This window comes from Rhinichthys klamathensis, unplaced genomic scaffold (genome assembly GCF_029890125.1).
Source record: "Rhinichthys klamathensis goyatoka isolate OS25496 unplaced genomic scaffold, OSU_Roscu_1.1 h1tg000255l_1, whole genome shotgun sequence".
Lineage (NCBI taxonomy): Eukaryota > Metazoa > Chordata > Actinopteri > Cypriniformes > Leuciscidae > Rhinichthys > Rhinichthys klamathensis.
In genome coordinates, this window is record NW_026606777.1 from 351,902 (window position 1) to 374,670 (window position 22,769).

At 39.5% G+C, this 22,769-nt stretch overlaps 1 protein-coding gene across 1 annotated transcript; it reads left to right on the top strand.

Annotated features, from left to right (window-relative positions):
- The first annotated feature begins 20,005 nt into the window (after nt 1-20,005).
- Nucleotides 20,006-21,317, top strand: LOC130101424 (uncharacterized). The gene is made up of 2 exons (XM_056267140.1): nt 20,006-20,435; nt 20,554-21,317. The coding sequence occupies exons 1-2, from the start codon at nt 20,006-20,008 to the stop codon at nt 21,315-21,317; spliced, it is 1,194 nt and encodes a 397-aa protein (XP_056123115.1).
- Nucleotides 21,318-22,769: the final 1,452 nt, after the last annotated feature.

Genomic DNA, 22,769 nt, shown 5'->3' on the forward strand with positions numbered 1-22,769 from the left:
TCAAGTCGAGCCTTTTTTCCAGTTACTGGCTCACCCTCAACTGTGTCCTCGCTGTTTACATCATGAGCTAGGATGAAAACAAGAAAAGAAAAAAAGCTATAAATTCACATCTGTATGATTACGTTATTTACGCGCAGATCCAAGTAGGCTAATACAAAATAATATTCCAATTATTTGTGGGTGAATTAGAGATAAATTATTATTAGGCTATGTTTAAATAAATATGTTTTAAAGATTTGAATAAAGAGACTCTCATTTCCCGGTAAAATGCAAAGAGCGTGCGTCATGCTTTTACTTCCGTTTTTAAAACAATATCTCTTCAGTGAAAATCCACCATGGAAAACATATGCTTCAAGCACCTTAGTGATCATAATATAAAATGAAAAGAAAACCCTACATGGCATTGCCTAATAACTTAACAGATAACATAAATTATTACATTAAATTACCTTTTGCTGCAAGCGGCTCTCCCTCATCCTGGACCAGGCTGTTCAGGTGGCTGTGAGCTGCCTCTCTTTTATCCTCTGGGATGAAATGAAGATGTTTAAACCGAGGATCGAGCATACAGGCCACAGTGGAGATGGATTCTGTCAGATCGTCGGACTCCAGTTTAAACCGTGTTTCCAACTGCCGTCGAACAGTGTTCTTAAAAGCACGTACAGCTGTCATGTCAGATGCTTCGACACGCAGAGTGGTGCGGATCAGGTTGAAAATGACTGGAAAGATGAAAGACAGCCCCACATGCAACTCCGCACACATTATTTCGGTGGCCTTTTTGGATGGCTGGTTTGGTGACGGTTTCATCTGCGAGCACAGATTGCACCGCGATTCTTTGCTCGAACAGCCGCTGGATCATTACGTATGTGGAATTCCATCGGACCGCACAATCAGTCTGAAGTTTGTTGGGTCTTATGCCAAGTTGTTCCTGTCGTTTCCTAAGGGCACAAGTGGCTACCGCTGAGTGGCGAAAGTGACTGACAACTCTCCTTGCTACATCAATAGCCTTAGAAACGTCAGGTAAGACTAAGCCAGCTTTTATGGCTAGCTGTAGGGTGTGTCCGGTGCACCCCAGATCTTTAGGAAACATTTCACATAACTCCATGTCTAAATTCATGTTACTGGCATTATCGTGGACTGTGCAAAACACCTGTATGCCCCATTCCTTAATTATTTCAGAAAGACGGTCAGCAATGTTGGCTGCAGTATGTCTCTCTGGCATCATTGATGTACACAGCACTCGGGCCGTCAGCTTCCATGTGTCGGTGATATAGTGAGCAGTTACTGTGATGTACGGCTCCATAGTGGAGGATGTCCACAAATCAGTTGTTAGCGACACAGTCTGGTTTCTCATCTCCTCCACAATGTTTTCACGCATGCTGTCGCACTGGTGTTTGATAGTGTTCCACAATGTCTTGTACGATGGAATATCGTAGCCAGGTTCAAAAAAGTGCAGTAGTTCTCTAAAACCTTCTCCGTGCACTGCAGCCAAAGGTCGAATGTCTTTGACGATAAAATTCACCAGTAAATTGGTAATTTGCTGCCGTCTTTTCTCTGTCACAGCAGGTTGTATAGTGAAGTTTCTAATTGACTGTTGTTGAGATGGTTTGCATTCCTCACTGAACGTAGTTAGCGGATGCCTTTTCAGATGCGTGTGCATTACACTTGTACTTTTGTTGTACTTCAGGACAGACTTACATATTTTGCAGGTGACATTTTCGCAAGCTTCATCTTTAGTGAAATATTTCCACACACTTGATGTAACGTTAGGCCTACTACTTCTGCTTTCTTGCTGCAATAACCCTCTGGGCTCTTCATTTGTTGTCAACTGCAACGCGGCCATGTTGATAGTATAAAAATTAGCGCAATCATATGTCACATGATCAACGCGACTAGTCGACGTCAAGGTTAAAGCGTCACGACTTTACATTAAGGTCGACTAGTCGGTTCAACCCCTATACCTCATACACAACTATTATAATACTGCCAGAGAGGACTGCGGCTGCAACGCATCATCATGTGAACGACTTTTGGTACCGGTTTTGACATTTTCGCAATAAACAAATTATTGTGAAATTTATAACGTTAACGTTACTTGTCTGTCTGTTATGTTTTTATTTTCTTCATAAGTGTAGCCTACGTAGTTTTAAGGAATGGTTATGGGTAGGTTTAGGGGCATGAGTAGGATTAGTGGCTCAAAATATATTTTAATGCTATTGTTAATAAAACTATGAGAGGTTTGGGTTTGCTGAGATGGTCTCTGTTATGACCGTTTTACACTTTATATTAAAGGGGTCATATAATGGTACATGCACTTTTACAAGTTGATTGTAATGAAATGTGTGTTGGCAGTGCCTGTACACAACCATCATATAATGATAAAAATCCATCCAGTGTTTTTGTTTTAATCTCCTTATGTTTTCCCCTGCCTCAAATCGAGCCGTTCGACCGTGTGACGTCACACGGTCGGACGCCCCTCCCGCGATTGTCAATCATAGTCCGCGCGGACCGGCGCGGTCATTGTTGATATGCTGGAGCACTGTCTATGAGCAGAATGGCGTCTAAGCGATTGTGGTGTTCTGTTCTTGGGTGTAATAACGAACACAGTCATTTTAATGTTCCTAAATCCGAACCGCTGAAGACGCAGTGGCTGAGTTAGTTTTCGAAGGGAATATTCCCCACGAGCAACGTCAATGCTCTCATGTTTGCGCGAATCATTTCACACACCAGACTGCTTATAAACGAGGAGGGTCAGTATAAAGCTGGTTTTGCTAAGAAGCTGCTCCTGGACCGGTACCAACTATTCGTGTTCCTGCTGAACCTCCAAAATAACTGAAGTGAGTGTAACGTTTTATTAACCTTTAATATTTATATTAATCTTTGCCAATCGCAAGCTGCACGCTTCACAATGAATGCGTCTAAGGTTTACACTCAGGGTACATTACGGCATGTTTTCTATGTACGACGTTCTCAATATAATTCATAATTCCACGTCTATAATGAACAACGTGTTATGGGTATTGTGTTACAAACGTGTACGCACAGAACAGAGAGGCGGAGTCAGCAAAGCTCATTATCATTTAAAGTCATATGCACTGAAACGGCGTGCTGAAAACAGAGCTGTTTTTGACCAGGTAAAATAAGTGTTTTCTTACAATACTAATGAGAATTTTTAATTAAAGTTAATTAAATAAATTAATTTAGACCCTAAAGAATCATATTAGCTTGTACAAAAATGGCATTATATGACCGATTATATGTAGCGAGTGGAAATGAGATGTGTCCCCTTTAAGAGCTGCGCGCTCCCTGTTGAACTGTCTGCAGTCTGTATTTTATGTGCCGTGCGCCTCGAACACCCCAAGTATGCGGGTTATTTCTGTTTGATGCTCATTTTTATCTTATTTTGTTAAGTAACGCTGTGGACGGTAGAACGTGTGACAGACAGTTACGAGTTCGATTGGGGAATAAAGTGCGAGTTGTGAGATGCCAGTCGCCTCCGTGAGTCTGTTTTCTTCCTGACACAACGCGTAAAGCTGCGTTCACACTACATTTTATGTACTGATTCCATTTCTATTTAGACTTTTCCTTCCAAAATATTTGTTTGTAGCGGCAAGAAAACGTATTTGTTGTCTAACATAGAGTAACATCCGTGAATGTCACTCACAAACATTACTAGGCAACCAGTAGTGGGAACGCCCTCCAGCGCAGCCACTGGCGACCAGCAGCGACAAAGTCGCTTGTAGTGTGAACGCAGCTTAATTAAACAATTAAAACAGTAGGCTACAAAACGAACAAAATGACCTAAGCGACATAAATTAAGAACATGCGTTTTTCTTTGCCTCTGTCTTGTGCTTGGATCTCTTTTTAGCAAGTTTATTTTGTCTCCCTCCCTCCAAAAAAGAAACCTGTAACACATTATTTTGCCTTTGTTGCTTCAAAGACACAGCATGCCTTGTTGAATTCACCTTACAATAAAACGAGGTTGATCGCGAATTAAAGAGCTCTGTATCTGCTTCGTTTCATCAACAGTTAATGTTTAGATAATGCCAGATTGTTGACAATCATACTCAAACATTCTAAAACTCTATATAATAAAAAAAAACAGTTGAAACAACTGGATTGAACACTTTAATTTAAATTTTGTGTGAAAAAACTTTAAATACAAAAAATAAACTACAATATTTATAATTAAATAAGATATAGGGCCTACATTTGGACACATCGAGAGATTTATCCTTAAAAGAATTTAGCTTTAGCCTTTGCCTGCTGCTCATCAGGCTGGCTATCTACATCTCCATATGAAAGACGAACATTAACACCTTTTGTGCCGATAAAGCCACTGTCCCTCCAAACCCCCACAGGCTCTCTGAGACTGAGACTGACTTACAACAAAGAGAAGTCGTAATTCACACTTAAACCGCTATTCTAGACATTAGCATTAGGCTATTAAAGTGTTGATAATGAAGGAATTAAATAATGTAAGCTACATGTAGTGATATTGAAATTGAATGAATTATTAAAATTAAATGTTTAGTAATAAAGTTTCATTGCAGAAATATCACTAAGTTTTTCTTTTTTATTCAAATAAATCTCGAACCACAGTGCTCCGTTGTGCTGCTGTTAAACTAAATAACATTTATAGAATAATTATGAACTTAATATCGCAAAATTTCGACAAATAAATGATTTGATCTGCTTTTACATTTTAATTCAGGGCGATTTAGCCTATTTAATTAGAGCGAGATTTTCCCCTTGCCTTGTCCTTTCCTCGTTGGGAAGCGCTCACATCATAGCTAAACATGTTTAAGTAGATCCTCAGTACCTCTCAGTTTCAGATGGATTACATAATCAGATAACATTTATTAAATATTTAGACATTTAAAGGCTTTATAGCCGATTTCTTATCGTGACTGAGCTGAGGCAAGTGGCTTTTGGTTCATATTTGTGACGAGCAGTTCCCGGAGACAGAGACGAGACGACAGCTAAAATGTTGTTAGCCTAATATGAATAAAAGTTTAGTTTTGAACGATGTAGGCAAAAAATACGGAGTAGCCTATTTAAGTTATTTTAGCTGTTATGAGAAAAATAAATCCAAGTGAACGCGCCGCCGCATTTGTCGAACTCTAATTCAACATGCCAGAATAAAACCCGACTTTAGAACAATAGCGACACTCGGTGTGGTGTGCCAAAACACTTAATTATAAACTTCAATATTTCATTCAAAATAATCTCAAAACGCTTTATGACATTTTGAAAAGCCGTGCATGCATTAAGGCCACTGGAACCACGAACGTAGGCTACTGTAACTGAAACGCTGGTTTTGATTTTATTGTTTGTCGTTTAAACGTGCCTGTTGCATATGTTTATTTTATATATTTTAAATGGTCTATTGGTAAAGTAGCCTAAGCCTATTAGCACTGATTACTGCGGAGGAAGGGGGTGGGGGGTTAAAATAATTCAGCAGAAGCAGGGATGTTTAGACCAGAAGGAAATCCCCGTCCCCCCTGGCAAATCACACCTTGCTTAAAACCATGTTTTAAAAACTCAATGTAGGGAGTCCAAAAAATATATAGGCCTATAGGCTATATATATATATATATATATATATATATATATATATACATTTTTTTTTTTTTACAGAACTGCTTTTGAAATTTCGATTGGTATTATTATACAGATGTAAAGTCATTCTGTTGGATACTATTTGTTCCAGTGTAAAATGGAAATGCATGGCAATTTTATTTTATAATATAAGCAAAAACTATATGGTGTAACAGAGTTTTAGAACTACAAATCTCTCTGCATTAATAATAGGATATAAAATGCATTAATAGGCTAATATAAAATTTACAAAAGTCCATGTTTGTTCTGGATTTGAACCCGTGTCATCTAAATGATTGAATCGTAAGTTCTTCCACTCGGCCATGATTTTACTCTTTGTGAAATGACCAAATGTTTGTTTCTCCAGTGTGTTCGCTCACATGAGCGAGAAAACGTTTTTTCGTTAGCATATTGTAGACCTTTTACAGTTTTAAAAGATGATATCTTATCTGTATGACCAAAAATTACGGAGTAGGCTAGCCTATTAAGTTCTTTTAGCTGTTATGAGAAAAATAAATTCAAGTGAAAGCGACGCCGCGTTTGTCGAACTACAACATGCCAGAATAAAACCCGACTTTAGAATAATGTCGGAACCACTCGGCGTGGTGTGCCAAAACACTTAATTATAAACTTCAATATTTCATTCAAAAACATCTCAAAATGCTTTTTGACATTTTGAAAAGCCATGAATGTATTAAGGCCACTGAACCAGGATCGTGACTGAAACGCATGTTATCTCTCAATACAGGAGCAGAAGCGCCAGTTCAGATTGTATCGTTTGTTGTTTAAACCTGCGTGTTGCATATTTTAAATATATATATATATATTTGATATGGTCTTTTGGTGAATTAGGCTATAGCATTGATTACTGTGGAGGGGGGAAATCCCCCACCAGCATATCGCACCTTGTTACACAACCATGTGTTTAAAAACCCTTTCTGTAGCCTATATATGGAACCCCATGAAGGTTTTTTTCTGTTTTTTTAACAGAATTGCTTTTGAAATTACGATTGGAATTATTATACAGATTGATATAAATTCAGTCAATCTGTTGGATAATATTTGTTCCTTTGTGTAAAATGGAAATGCATGGAAATTGTATTTTATAAATAGGCTACCGTGTTTATTTAGGATTTGAACCCGTGTCACCTAAATAGACACCACTTTAGTTCTACCACTCGACCACGAATTTTCTCACTGAGAATTTCCCAGAACTTCGGTAGTTCAGCAGTCAGTGTGCGCACACACGAGAGAAGCACTCTTCAATCCTCTCATTCCTCAATAGTTTAGCGTTATTGCACCTAATTTATTTCCACTGACTGCGAGAGAGGCCTATTTTAACTTTTGATTCATAAAATGTTCTGCTCTAAAAGTTTGTTATATTCTGTTTAAATGTACTTCTACTTAAGTTTTGCTTTCGTTAAATTTAGCCGAATCTGTTGGCCTATAGGCTAAACTATTTATATTTTTATTATTATTATTTTTTTGTTCTAAAAGTTTGTTCTATTCTGTTTTGTTTGTTTATTTTAATTTTATTTTTTACATATTCAATCAGTCACAACTATTTCATCCTTACTGTTAATTGACATTAGCCCATTTCAAAATGCGGCAATTGCAGCTGTTTTGCTAAATGCCCCTTTGCGCCACCTGGCGGTCATTTCGCGAAGGACTTTGAAATGCGACTAGTTTATTTTTGCCGCGGTGGATTTGCCGCGGCACGAGTCGCGGCGGTAATAGGCATTCTGGTTGAGTACCTACTGTAGATGCATTTCGATGACATTACTATTATTATTTTGTGTAGGACACAAACATATTTAGATGTCGTGATTCCATGATTTGTTGCGTCTGTGTTATGCTCCGCATGATTGCCCTGTCATCTAACAACCAATCACCGTGATCATTGCGAGGAAGCTCGTGCTTGAGAATTGACGTCATCCATAGCAACGATGACTCACTCCTAGTTTAGGAGTTGTCATTTTTCCTTACTAAGAGTAGGTCTGAAAGGCGTTGTGAATAACTTTTAAGAGAAAACTCCAAGCTAAAATATTTTACCGCGATTTAGGAGTACTCCTAGTGGTAAGATAAAATTCTATGTGAATGCGGCCCCAGGTCTGTTTCTGCATGTGAAAGTGTCTGTCTGCCTTCAATCCTACTTTAACCCTCTGGGGTCGGCAATCACGCCGGCGTGATCTGCTTGATTTTTTTCACATAGCAGCAAAATAGACTTAAAATACTCCGTCGATTTTTGTCATACAGGCAAGTATTATACATCATTCGATCCTGTTAAGTGTCTAATAATTTTGTGTATACTCACAATAAAAACAAAGTGTTGTGCTTTTCGACAAATAAAGAAAAATAAACATGATGCGAGTTCTGCCTTCTCTCTGTCAGTGAAGTCCATTCTGAAACGCGTCCGAAAAATTAACTATAACTCCGCAAATACTTGTCACACAGGCACGAGAGATTTTTCTTTATGAAGCTTGAATTCTCTTCTTTTAAATGAAGTAATTTATATAAAAAACAAATATTCTCAGTTTATGCAATCTGTATGAAAAGAGAGTGATTCAGAGCGATTGAAAGCTGGTAGCAGATGTATTCAACAAGTGAAACGTAGCTAAAATAATTCATGATCACAATACTGAAATTAGGCTACTGAAATGTAATTGAATAAATAATGAAAACATTTCAACATAAAACATTGCAATAAAAACATTTAGGCTACATCAATGAGGCTTTACAACTTTAACAGCGTACAGACGGTAGCTCAGTGATCAACGCAACAACACGAGCTTCGAGGAGCTTCAATCGACCCGAGATCGAATCTCAATGTAGCATAGGCCTACATGTTGTTAACCGATGTTGGCCTACAGCGTTTATATTTTCCCACCTTGATGCTTAAATAGGTAACTGTTTATAACTGTTTACTTATTTAAAGTCAAGAGTTTTGTTTAATTATCATTACAACATAAATTTGCTACATTCCTGTAGAACCGCAGCCGCTGCACAAACGAAAAAACTGATGAAGGAAGATTGTCAGCCGATTGCATCAGAAAATGAAAATGAAGAAGCTCGTCTTTAGTCTGCTAAATTATTGTGTAATGTAAAAGAACACTAAAATTACTTACGTTTGAAACCAAGTTCGAACATTTCAAGGTTTAAATAAAGTGTCGGGACAGTTTTTTTAAAATTTAAAACAGGGTTGCATCGGGTCGATGCAAAATAAGAAACACTAGGCTAACCTTATTCTTGCAACATTTTAAATTTGTATTGACAAAGAAATTACAGCTAAATTAAACAATTAAAACAGTACAAAACGAAAATTGTCCAAAGAAACATAATTAAATTAAATTAAAAACACGCATTTTTCTTTGCCTCTCTCGCGCTGGATCTCTTTTTAACAAGTTTATTTAGTCTCCCTCGCTGCGCGCGCCGGGTCTCTCGAAATTAAACATTTCAGGGTAAAAACACATCATACAGCTGATAATACTGTACAGGTCCTTCTCAAAAACTTGCGATAAAGTTCATTATTTTCCATAATGTAATGATAAAAATTAAACTTTCATATATTTTAGATTCATTGCACACCAACTGAAGTATTTCAGGTCTTTTATTGTTTTAATACTGATGATTTTGGCATACAGCTCATGAAAACCCAAAATTCCTGTCTCAAAAAATTAGCATATCATGAAAACGGTCTCTAAATGAGCTATTAACCTAATCATCTGAATCAACTAATTAACTCTAAACATCTGCAAAAGATTCCTGAGTCTTTTAAAAACTCCCAGCCTGATTCATTACTCAAAACCGCAATCATGGGTAAGATTGCCGACCTGACTGCTGTCCAGAAGGCCATCATTGACACCCTCAAGCAAGAGGGTAAGACAGAAAGAAATTTCTGAACAAATAGGCTGTTCCCAGAGTGCTGTATCAAGGCACCTCAGTGGGAAGTCTGTGGGAAGGAAAAAGTGTGGCAAAAAACGCTGCACAACGAGAAGAGGTGACCGGACCCTGAGGAAGATTGTGGAGAAGGACCGATTCCAGACCTTGGGGGACCTGCGGAAGCAGTGGACTGAGTCTGGAGTAGAAACATCCAGAGCCACCGTGCACAGGCGTGTGCAGGACATGGGCTACAGGTGCCGCATTCCCCAGGTCAAGCCACTTTTGAACCAGAAACAGCGGCAGAAGCACCTGACCTGGGCTACAGAGAAGCAGCACTGGACTGTTGCTCAGTTTTGCATGTCATTCGGAAATCAAGGTGCCAGAGTCTGGAGAAAGACTGGGGAGAAGGAAATGCCAAAATGCCTGAAGTCCAGTGTCAAGTACCCACAGTCAGTGATGGTCTGGGGTGCCATGTCAGCTGCTGGTGTTGGTGCACTGTGTTTTATCAAGGGCAGGGTCAATGCAGCTAGCTATCAGGAGATTTTGGAGCACTTCATGCTTCCATCTGCTGAAAAGCTTTATGGAGATGAAGATTTCATTTTTCAGCACGACCTGGCACCTGCTCACAGTGCCAAAACCACGGGTAAATGGTTTACTGACCATGGTATTACTGTGCTCAATTGGCCTGCCAGCTCTCCTGACCTGAACCCCATAGAGAATCTGTGGGATATTGTGAAGAGAAAGTTGAGAGACGCAAGACCCAACACTCTGGATGAGCTTAAGGCCGCTATCGAAGCATCCTGGGCCTCCATAACACCTCAGCAGTGCCACAGGCTGATTGCCTCCATGCCACGCCGCATTGAAGCAGTCATTTCTGCAAAAGGATTCCCGACCAAGTATTGACTATTGAGTGCATAACTGAACATAATTATTTGAAGGTTGACTTTTTTTTTTGTATTAAAAACACTTCTTTTTTTGGTCGGATGAAATATGCTATTTTTTTTAGATAGGAATTTTGGGTTTTCATGAGCTGTATACCAAAATCATCACTATTAAAACAATAAAAGACCTGAAATATTTCAGTTGGTGTGCAATGAATCTAAAATATATGAAAGTTTAATTTTTATCATTACATTATGGAAAATAATGAACTTTATCACAATATGCTATTTTTTTGAGAAGGACCTGTATATGACGCTGCGTGTCAGCCATACAAATCACAAAAAAATTATTTAGCCTTTAAAGGGTCATGAAACCCCCCTCTATCAGCTCAAGTCTAGCTCATAATCTTTTTGAAAAATGCAACTTAAATGGGCGTGGATGGCTGTGAGAAGAAGGGAGGGAGTGGGTGTGGCACGGCAGGGGAGAGGGGGAACTGTCATCAGCCAGCAGTGTTGCCAGGTGTACGATAATTATCGTATTTGTACAATAATTTTGACCTCTGTACAATGTACGATCAATAATGAACAATAATCTCAGAGTTTTCAGTCGTTCGTCCAAACACACATCCTACCGCTTCTCTCTCTGACCCCGAATCAATTCGCAGGCTCGCCTGCCTGCACGTACACACACACACACACACAACACGGTGTCGCCCGGCCCGCACGTCAACACTACACATTCACAAGTCTCCCGCATTAAGCATACAATTGATATATTATCGAAATATCTAAAATGTTCATAACGACCGCTTATTTAACAAAATGCAAGTAAAATGAGCAGGGTTACATTTTAGACACACACTCTGAAGGGATAGAAAAGTCCTCGGGACTTGGTACCGCATTACTCGCAAGACGTAACTTGCATTGGTCATCGACAAGGCCGAAGTCCACCATTCTCCAATTCTCGAAGCTCTCTCGGGTAAAATGTTTGCGGCACTTGCGTCCCATGATGGTCTCTCTCCTTTACTAACGTTACGCGATATCACAGTTTGACATGTCTGTGGAAAGATCCACGTGGTGTCATGAATAATTAAGAGACCGTGTCTTCTCATAGGATATAAAAACTCAGTCTCATTAATAATTATGAGAGACCGATGAGTCATCAACGCACTACACTGTGCACTGCCACGTCACAGCCTGCGATGAAGATTTTAAACCCAGAAGACGAAAATAGCTGGAAAAAACTCAAATTTAACCATTTTCGCCCTACTATGAAATCTAACAGATGCTAACATTTTCTTCAATGTTGTTCAACACACATACCTCTGTTAAAATCTCAGAAAATTTGGTTTAGGGTTTCATGACCCTTTAATTGTTGCTTCAAAGACACAGCATGCCTTGTTGAATTCACCTTACAATAACTTCAATTGAAATTTTTTGTGAAAAAAAAACTTTAAGTAGGCTACAATAAATAAACTACAATATTTATAATTTAATAAGATATGGGGCCTACATTTGGACACATATTTATCCTTACAATAATTTTGCCTGCTCATCAGGCTGGCTATCCGACACTCTCCATATGAAAGAGGAACATTAACACCTTTGTCCAGCAACTGTCCCTCCAACCCCCCACAGGCTATCGGAGTCTGAGGCTGACTTAACACAAAGAGAAGTCGCAATTCACACTTAAATCGCTATTCTAGACAGTGTTGATAATGAAGGAATTAAATGATTTAAGATACATGTAGCCTAGTGATATTTATGTCATAAAAGTTTATTACTTAATATTTCATTATTTCAATAATTGATGAAATAAAACTGGTTTGGGCCAGCTTTTTCCAAGCAAAACTAAATATAATCTGAAAAAACGCTTGAACATTTTGTTCATGACAACAAATTAACAACTCAATATTAAAGTCTACAGGGATCTTTGGATCCTTACAACCAGGCATGCAATTTGTGAATTAAGTTATTTTATTTTGTATTATTCAAATAAATATCGAACCACGGTGCTTTGTGGTAATGCTGCTAAATTAAATTACATTTATAGAATAATTATGAACTTAAATGAAACAATATCGCAACATTTCGACAAATACATTATTTGATCTGTTTTTACATTTTAATTCAGGGCGATTTAGCCTACATTTAATTAGAGCGAGATTTTCACCCTTGTCTTGTCATTTTCTCATTGGGAAGCGCTTACATTATATGTTTGAGTAGATCCTCTGTACCTCTCGTTTTCATATGGATTAGCCTACACAATCAGATAACATTTATTAGCCTAAATATTTAGACATTTAAAGGCTTTAGACATAGCCGATTTCTTATCGTGACTGAGCTAAAGTGGCTTTCGGTTCATTTTTGTGACGCGCAGTTCCCGGAGACAGAGACGACAGATATACTGTTTTTGTCGTTAAAGCTCCTGTAGGTAACTTTTGAAAACATGTATTTGCTAAAACTGTCATTATGTCCTGACAGTAGAATATGAGACAGATAATCTGTGTAAAAATCAAGCTCCTCTGGCTCCTCCCAGTGGTCCTATTGGCATTTGCAAGAAATACACGCTCCCGGTCAGAAACAACCAATCAGAGCCAGGAGGAGTGTCTTAGCAGTGTCAATCACGCTCGTGTACGCGCTGATCACACCCCTCTCTTGCACAGTGCGAGCGCCGGAGCGCGAGCCGTCGTTCAAACTCAAGATTGCCGGCGAGCTGCAGCTGTGCTTATGACGGAGAATAAACCTAAACTGCCAATTCTCGAGTGACACCTGCTCATAAAACAAAGAGGTAAATGGATAAAAACTGATGACGATAAACCAGCGAAAAAGAAAGAATTACACAGAGCCCATTGACTCGGTGTCAAAACTCTAGCCGCATAACATGTAGATAAAATGTCACGCACTCTGCTAAGCAACAATTGAAACCTGCTAATTCACTGGCTTGTCATGTTGCTGAAATAATGTACTAGCACACCTTATCTAGCATTATATATCGCTAGAATAATTACTCTCAACTCTTTCTGGCATGTTGGTGAAAAGTAAATCAATTTGCGTCTGTGAGGACAATTAATCTAGTAGGACCTTTAATTAGTTGTGTAAAATCCATATTATCTGTAATTCTTTTTAAGGAATTCCTGTTTCTCTTGTCATCCCAATTTATATTAAAATCACTAAGGGTGCTCCGATTGATCGGTCGCCGATCATAATCGGCTGACAATTGCTTTGGGATGTGTGATCGGCGGTCTCTATAAAGGCCGATCCAGAAAAGCCGATCAGATGACGCAAAACTCGCGAGACAATTTTTTACGCACTGGTAAAAATAGCTTCACTGGTCTGGCAATTCTATTCTACAACAGGGCTCTCAAGTGTCAAGCATTGAGCGTGACAGTCACTCATTTCGGTCTTTTGTCACGCTCTCCCGCCACACATTGTATTTCTCACGCTGAAAAACTATTTGTAATATATTTAATATGCCGCAGCGGCCAAAACTCTGGCCACGCCGCTCTCACTGTGGAACCGGCATGAATCAAGCGCGTTTCCTCTGGTGTTGTTCGTCAAGCTACACAATAGCCAATCAGAAAATAGCACTATTGTATCTGGGTAAGATTTAACGCAACAACCAATGACAAAAATGTATCCAACCCCCGTGCGTCCGTCAAATCACTCGTACATATTTTCTCTCATCAAAACTGAATATGTTCATCTGCGGTTACAGTTATATCAAGCAAGGATACGTTTGTGTTTTATTTTGTGATTACACCGGAATGAATAGAGTCCGCAACGGCGATAGATTGAAGCGCGCGTCCGAGTGAAGACTGCGCGAGACACAGAGCACTGTATCCATGCAACTGATCGCCGCGGCAACGAGCGCGCAGCTTGAGTTCAAAAACACATTTTAGCGCTAGATTTCTTATTTAATAGCGAACAAAATGAATAATCTGCTAGTTAACTGAAGATGTTTTATTTATTTATATTAGGTACATGGTGGGACAAACTTCACTGGATCTAAAAAAAAATCAATCTAAACATAGATATGACCAGTAGTGGTGGCTTTCTTAATCTGTTTAAAATAATTTTGCAAGGGTTCTTCACACACACACACACACACACACACACACACACACAAAAAAAGGTTTGTCTACCTCTCTCTTCCTCTCTAAATGCCCACAAAATCTGAGTTGGCAAAGTTATAGATACAGATATGGAAGTTGTTATTTATTTATTTATTTATTTTTTTGTTGTTGCTGTGCACTTTACTACCTGTGGTCCTTTAAGTGTATTAGAAAAACTGATGGCTGACTGACTCTAAACTAAAAACAGCAACAAAAAAAGGCTATAGTCAATATAATGTTTAAAGTAGTCTAAAGCTAAATTTAAAGACTCAGATGTTCTGTCTTTTATTCATTTTATTTTATATTCTACAGGAAAGTTGTATGTCAAGCCCTAAGCTGCTCCCAATAACCAAGCTGCCATGTTAATACATGTTGCTTGCAAATAAATACACAGGTGTCAATTCATTATGCATTGTCTTCTCTTAAATGTAATACTTAATGTAGGCCTACATTGTTGTTAAATATAGTTTAATAAGTAATGCTACATGATAAAAAAAAGTCTTCAAATAGACCCTGTAATCGGTGATCGGTATCGGGTGATACAGCTTCCAGTAATCGGCGATCGGTGATCGGCCCCAAAAATCCTGACCGGAGCACCCCTAAAAATCACCTAAGAGTACTACACCTACTACATTCTTTGAGTAACCTTTTAAATTCATCATAGAAGGTATTGGTAGAAGAAGGTGGACGATAGAGTAAAAACATAACAAAAGACATTTGAGAAGAAAGAGTAAAAGTTATTCCAATACATTCCAGATTTACTTTTGATAGTTGAATCTGGTTGCAATGGATATTATTCTTCAGGTAAACCATGACTCCACCACCTCTTCCCTTAACTCTATCTCGTCTAAATAAATTATATCCGGGTATATTCAAATCTGCCGATGGTGAGTTCTTATTTAACCATGTTTCTGAAAGACAGAGAAAGTCTAGATTGGAATCACATAACAAATGTTTGACTTGTTCAATTTTAGACATTACACTACCCAGATATCAGACGGATGTGGGCCACTTCAGGCAATGATGCGGCACTGGTGGCCTTCTCATGACCCGGACCAAATGTGTCTGAGCCTGAAGTGGCCCACATGTAAAATGGCAAATATGGCCCAAAAAATGTAAATCACATGTGGGCCATTTTAGGCAAAGATGCGGCACTCATGGCCATGTGTAATCTGAATCTTAGCCTAAAGTGGCCCATTTGATAGATAATAAATATGGCCCAAATATGACAAACCAAATGTGGGCCACCTATGGCAAAAACGTGGCACAATTGACAATGACTAATCTGGATGTAAACCAAATATGGCCCACATATGTTTCAGCAAATGTGGCCCAGTTATCTTAAAACATATCTGGGCCAGGTTTGGCAAAGATATGGCTCAGTGGCACTGGCTCATCTAGATGTGAGCCAAAAGAGGCCCACATATAATGTTGCAAATGTGGCCCAGTTATCTTAAAACATATCTGGGCCAGGTTTGGCAAAGATATGGCACAGTTGCACTGGCTCATCTGGATGTGAGCCAAAAGTGGCCCACATATAATCCTGAAAATGTGGCCCAGTTATCTTAAAACACATCTGGGCCAGGTTTGGCAAATATATGGCTCAGTGACCACTGGCTCACCTCGATGTGAGCCAAAAGTGGCCCACATATAATGTTGCAAATGTGGCCCAGTTATCTTAAAACACATCTGGGCCAGGTTTGGCAAAGATATAGCTCAGTGACCACTGGCTAATCTGGATGTGAGCCAAAAGTGGCCCACATATAATGTTGCAAATGTGGCCCAGTTATCTTATAACACATCTGGGCCACGTTTGGTAAAGATATGGCTCATCGAGCACTGGCTCATCTGGATGTGAGCCAAAAGTGGCCCACATATAATGTTGAAAATGTGGCCCAGTTATCTTAAAACAAATCTGGGCCAGGTTTGGCAAATATATGGCTGAGTGACCACTGGCTCATCTGGATGTAAGCCAAAAGTGGCCCACATATAATGTTGCAAATGTGGCCCAGTTATCTTATAACACATTTGGGCCAGGTTTGGCAAAGATATGACTCAGTGACCACTGGCTCATCTGGATGTGAGCCAAAAGTGGCCCACATATAATGTTGCAAATGTGGCCCAGTTATCTTATAACACATCTGGGCCACGTTTGGTAAAGATATGGCTCATCGAGCACTGGCTCATCTGGATGTGAGCCAAAAGTGGCCCACATATAATGTTGAAAATGTGGCCCAGTTATCTTAAAACAAATCTGGGCCAGGTTTGGCAAATATATGGCTGAGTGACCACTGGCTCATCTGGATGTAAGCCAAAAGTGGCCCACATATAATGTGGCAAATGTGGCCCAATTATCTTATAACACATCTGGGCCAGGTTTGGCAAAGATATGGCTGAGTGACCACTGGCTCATCTGGATGTAAGCCAAAAGTGGCCCACATATAATGTTGCAAATGTGGCCCAGTTATCTTATAACACCTCTGGGCCAGGTTTGGCAAAGATATGACTCAGTGACCACTGGCTCATCTGGATGTGAGCCAAAAGTGGCCCACATTTAATGTTGCAAATGTGGCCCAGTTATCTTATAACACATCTGGGCCAAGTTTGGAAAATATATGGCTCAGTGACCACTGGCTCATCTGGACGTGAGCCAAAAGTGGCCAACATATAATGTGGCAAATGTGGCCCAGTTATCTTATAACACATCTGGGCCAGGTTTGCCAAATATATGGCTCAGTGACCACTGGCTCATCTGGATGTGAGCCAAAAGTGGCCCACATATAATGTTGAAAATGTGGCCCAGTTATCTTATAACACATCTGTGCCACGTTTGGTAAAGATATGGCTAATCGAGCACTGGCTCATCTGGATGTGAGCCAAAAGTGGCCCACATATAATGTTGAAAATGTGGCCCAGTTATCTTAAAACAAATCTGGGCCAGGTTTGGCAAATATATGGCTGAGTGACCACTGGCTCATCTGGATGTAAGCCAAAAGTGGCCCACATATAATGTGGCAAATGTGGCCCAATTATCTTATAACACATCTGGGCCAGGTTTGGCAAAGATATGGCTGAGTGACCACTGGCTCATCTGGATGTAAGCCAAAAGTGGCCCACATATAATGTGGCAAATGTGGCCCAATTATCTTATAACACATCTGGGCCAGGTTTGGCAAAGATATGACTCAGTGACCACTGGCTCATCTGGATGTGAGCCAAAAGTGGCCCACATATAATGTGGCAAATGTGGCCCAGTTATCTTATAACACATCTGGGCCAGGTTTGCCAAATATATGGCTCAGTGACCACTGGCTCATCTGGATGTGAGCCAAAAGTGGCCCACATATAATGTTGCAAATGTGGCCCAGTTATCTTATAACACATCTGGGCCAGGTTTGGCAAATATATGGCTCAGTGACCACTGGCTCATCTGGACGTGAGCCAAAAGTGGCCAACATATAATGTGGCAAATGTGGCCCAGTTATCTTATAACACATCTGGGCCAGGTTTGCCAAATATATGGCTCAGTGACCACTGGCTCATCTGGATGTGAGCCAAAAGGGGCCCACATATAATGTTGAAAATGTGGCCCAGTTATCTTATAACACATCTGGGCCACGTTTGGTAAAGATATGGCTAATCGAGCACTGGCTCATCTGGATGTGAGCCAAAAGTGGCCCACATATAATGTTGAAAATGTGGCCCAGTTATCTTAAAACAAATCTGGGCCAGGTTTGGCAAATATATGGCTGAGTGACCACTGGCTCATCTGGATGTAAGCCAAAAGTGGCCCACATATAATGTGGCAAATGTGGCCCAATTATCTTATAACACATCTGGGCCAGGTTTGGCAAAGATATGGCTGAGTGACCACTGGCTCATCTGGATGTAAGCCAAAAGTGGCCCACATATAATGTGGCAAATGTGGCCCAATTATCTTATAACACATCTGGGCCAGGTTTGGCAAAGATATGACTCAGTGACCACTGGCTCATCTGGATGTGAGCCAAAAGTGGCCCACATATAATGTTGAAAATGTGGCCCAGTTATCTTAAAACAAATCTGGGCCAGGTTTGGCAAATATATGGCTGAGTGACCACTGGCTCATCTGGATGTAAGCCAAAAGTGACCACACCGACCAACTGTCACAACATTCTTTCTGTACAACATCAAATAGCAGAGTAGATGGAAAAATAATATTTCTGGTCTCCGAACATATGTGTCTATACAAACATTATTAGTATTATACAAATTATCAGCGAAATCAGTTACAAGTAAATTGTGCCACGGATATTCTCAAAGCGTCTCAACAAAAAAACAACAACAACAAAAACGCTGCACTGCCAAAACACTTTCAATCGCTCACAGCTAGGCCTTTTCAGATTGCCATAGCATTTTCAGCTGGCTAAAAACGCTGTGATGGACACATGGCCTTAGGCTGGATGTGAGGCTACATGTACTGACATAATATGCTATTGCTCACATATGTTTTGTAGGTAGAGTGTCTAGAAAAGTTCAAGTGTTTAAGTTCAAACTTATGAAGAGTTTTGTTATGGTTTTGGGATGTACAAGAAGATACTTAGTTGCTATTTGTACAAAGCTTGGGGCACAATGATTTTGCCAAGTACATGTCCCTGTATCAATATATTTTTGTTGATCTTGGAACATCATTCCTGTCCATAAAAATAGCCCTAACCCTAACCCTAACCCTACAATCAGAGGGACATTATAATAACACTGATCTAGAAGCATGGTTGAAAGCCTAAACTTGGCATAACTTCAAACTTCAATTCTAATTTGTCGATATGAATGCTGTTCCAGGATCAATGTTAAGCCAGGAACATGTTTGGTGAAACCATCTTGCTAGCAGTGTCATCTAGGCCTAACTTCTAAAGCAGACCCGGACAAACTTCATATGTGGCCTCAAGATGAGTTAAATTTATGACAAATTAGTCAATCAAGATATTTCTTATTATTTGGCTATTTTTATAACATGTACTGGATTTGTTGTGGAGAATTGACTAGGTCAAAAAGGTTGTGATTCACTGTTCCTGTGACCCCACAAAGGGAAATATTTGAAACCCCCTTTAAAATATTCAAGTATTTAAAATATAATCAAATGAAAAAATTCTAACATTTTCAATATTGAAAATATAAAAAAAATTATTGTAATATTTTAAAATGAAATAAACATATTTTAAATAAATAAATAAATATTTAATTTTATTACATTTCTGGCTTAATATAATTTACATTTATACAACTGTCATTTTTAGGCTATAAATGATCTTTCTTAAAGATAAAAAATAATTGACATTATAATTGATGAAATACGATTTTTTTTTTTGCTTCAGCTTACTTCTTTATTAGAGATAATATCTCTATTTTGTTTATAACAAAATATTTACTGCATTTGAAGTTGTCTTTGAAAAAAAAAAAATCTAACTGACGATAAGCCTTTTTCACACTTCCGGGTTTTGTGTTTCCGGTGCTCACCGACGCCGGGTAAACTTACTTCCGGTGACAACAACAATGGCCGAGTCCAAGAATAAGTGTTCCTGTAGTGTCCCTCAGTGCAGCAATTCTAAGCAAAAACAACCTTATTTATCTTTTCACGGGTATCCTTTGAATGAAGACCAAAAAAAGAAATGGGTTATCGCTATTAGACGGAACGAAGGGTCTACGTTCGTCATTTGGAGAGGCAGCACGTATGTCTGCAGTCAGCATTTTACCGCTGTCGACTACATTCCAGGAAGTTCGCGGCTGAAGGTTGGTGCCATTCCCAGTCGTTTCCCTTGGAACAATTTCTATGTACCCCCTCAAAGGCTGTCAGCTTTTGAGAGATCTGCTGTTCGACTTGGCGTGGATGTACGTGTTCAGGAGCAACCGGTGGTCTCAGAGGATGCACCCAATGAATCCAGTCATGTTGAGGAACATGACTACGCGGCACGCCCACCTGCCGGTAAGCACTTATGTTAACTTTTGCTTGTGTGATAACAGTGTAGAATGTGCTGTGACGTGAAATACAAAACAAAAAACAGCATAATTAGTTGCTAACTATATTATTTACATTTTTATAGGGGCATTAGATGAGGCTCTGCAGTACATTGAAGAGCTGGAGGCTAGGCTGCAGAAAATGTCACTAGAGAAACAAGCAATAATGAGCAGATTTTGTGTTTCTGATCACACAATCAAATACTACACAAAGTTTCCCTCACAGGAAGTTTTCCAGGTGTTCTGGGAGTCTGTTTGTCCATCTGCCAGCAATCTTGTGTACTGGACTAAGGCACAGAGGATGGGACAGGAAGCATCCCCAAGCCCTAGCCCTGCACGGAAGATCCAGCTCATAGATGAACTGTTCATGTATTCCTGTCGAGTAGCTGCTGGACTGAGGGAACAAGTAATCGCTGACATTTTTGGGGTAAGCGTGGCCACAGTGAGTAGGGCCATTATCACCTGGGCTAACTACCTGTTCTTTGTGTTGGGTTCAGTACCCATTTGGATGTCCAAGCAACAAATATGCTTCTCCATGCCAAAGAAGTACAGTTTGTTCTGTCCAAACCTGCGTGTCATCCTGGATTGCACAGAAATCCGCTGTGAAAGCCCCACATCTCTGACACTCCACTCAGAGATCTTCTCCAGCTACAAGAGCACTACAACATTTAAAGGTCTGGTTGGAGTAGCTCCATGTGGTGCAATGACTTTCATCTCCCAGCTTTACACAGGTTCAATCTCCGACAAAGAGATCACAAAGAAGTCTGGCATTTTGGACCTGCTTGAACCTGGAGATGAGGTCATGGCAGACAAGGGGTTCACAATCGATGATCTCCAGTGTTGGTGCTAGACTGATCATTCCACCTTTCAAACATGCTAAGCAGTTCAGCAAACAGGACTGTGAAAAAACACAGGCCATTGCACGCCTCAGAATTCTGGTGGAAAGGGTAATTCGAAGGGTCAAGGAAAACCACATTTGGGATTCTGTTGTGCCACTCACCTTGTCAGGAAGCATCAATCAGATCTGGCATAATTGCTGTTTTATGGTTAATTACCAGGGGCCGATGTTTCTTGAGGAGTGAATGTACAGTATACAAGTATATATGTATAATATAATAAATATTAGATATTTACAATGTCAGTGTGATTGATTTTTACAATAGTAGTGACAGACTTTCAATATTTTACATTAAATATCTTGTTTTTACTTTTTCTTCGGTCTCCAGTGATACCTGTTTGAGAAGACAATAATTTAGCTAATGAATTGTAATTTTATGCTGTGAGCTACATTAAAGGGATAGTTCACTTAAAAATTGTAAATTAATACCGAAAAAGTTTCTGTTGTCCTCATAGTATTTGTTGCCATATTTGTCAATACCCACTAAGGCTTCTGTCTTGATATCATTTACCCTGAGAAAGACATTTCAATTATGCCTTAAATCCCATTGACTTCCATTGTAGGAAAAAAAAATACTATGGAAGTCAATGGGACCAGTAAACTGTTTGGTTACTGACATTATTCAAAATATCTTCATTTGTGTTCAGCAGAAGAAAGAAATTCATACAGGCTAAAAACCAACTTGAGGGTGAGTATATGATGACAGAATTTTCATTTTGAAGTGTACTATCCCTTTAAGTGCTGTTAATTGAAAGCTGCAAACAGCAGCAAAAGCAAGAAATACAGCTGTAGTCTGCAACCGCAGAAGCAATGAAAGAGACATAACTAAAACCCAACATAGAAAAACTTAAGACAGGTGAAACTAAAATAAAGGGAAACAAATTCTGCAACCGCAGTAACTTGATATCAGAACGATCTGACTAACTCATAACGTTAAGCCAACCGGCATATTAACGTTGCATATAACCTCAAGAGTGTGGGGCTCCACATTTTTCCTCATAGACCGATAACACCTAGCTCTTACTACCACCTTGCGATCAACAACATTGGAGACTGAACACATACAAATGGTTAGCAATTAGCATTCATAATGTTGCAAGTGCTAGCGCCAGATAGTTGTCAACTTACCTTGATAATTGTGAATAAATTCCTCAACGAGGAATTTATAGCCCTTGCTCAGCCTCGTTTCTTTAACTGTTGAGTGCCGTCCAACAATTCTGTCAACATCCTCAAATCTGAGTCGTGGAAGTGTCGAGAGAGAAGTTGTGAAATAACGCTCCATGTTCAAACACCGTAGTTTCAGCTGTGGCGGAAATCAGTTTACCCGACGTGACGTAGTTTCCGGTTACGCGTGAAAAAGGCTTATTGAGCCCTTTAAATTTAAACGTAGCCTTAAAGCGCGAA

Bases quoted from the DNA above. Each gene is read 5' to 3' on its own strand.
- LOC130101424 (XM_056267140.1), top strand. From the start codon at position 20,006: ATGGCCGAGTCCAAGAATAAGTGTTCCTGTAGTGTCCCTCAGTGCAGC. The intron at 20,436-20,553 runs GTAAGCACTTAT...ACATTTTTATAG, and splicing joins CGCGGCACGCCCACCTGCCG to GGGCATTAGATGAGGCTCTG.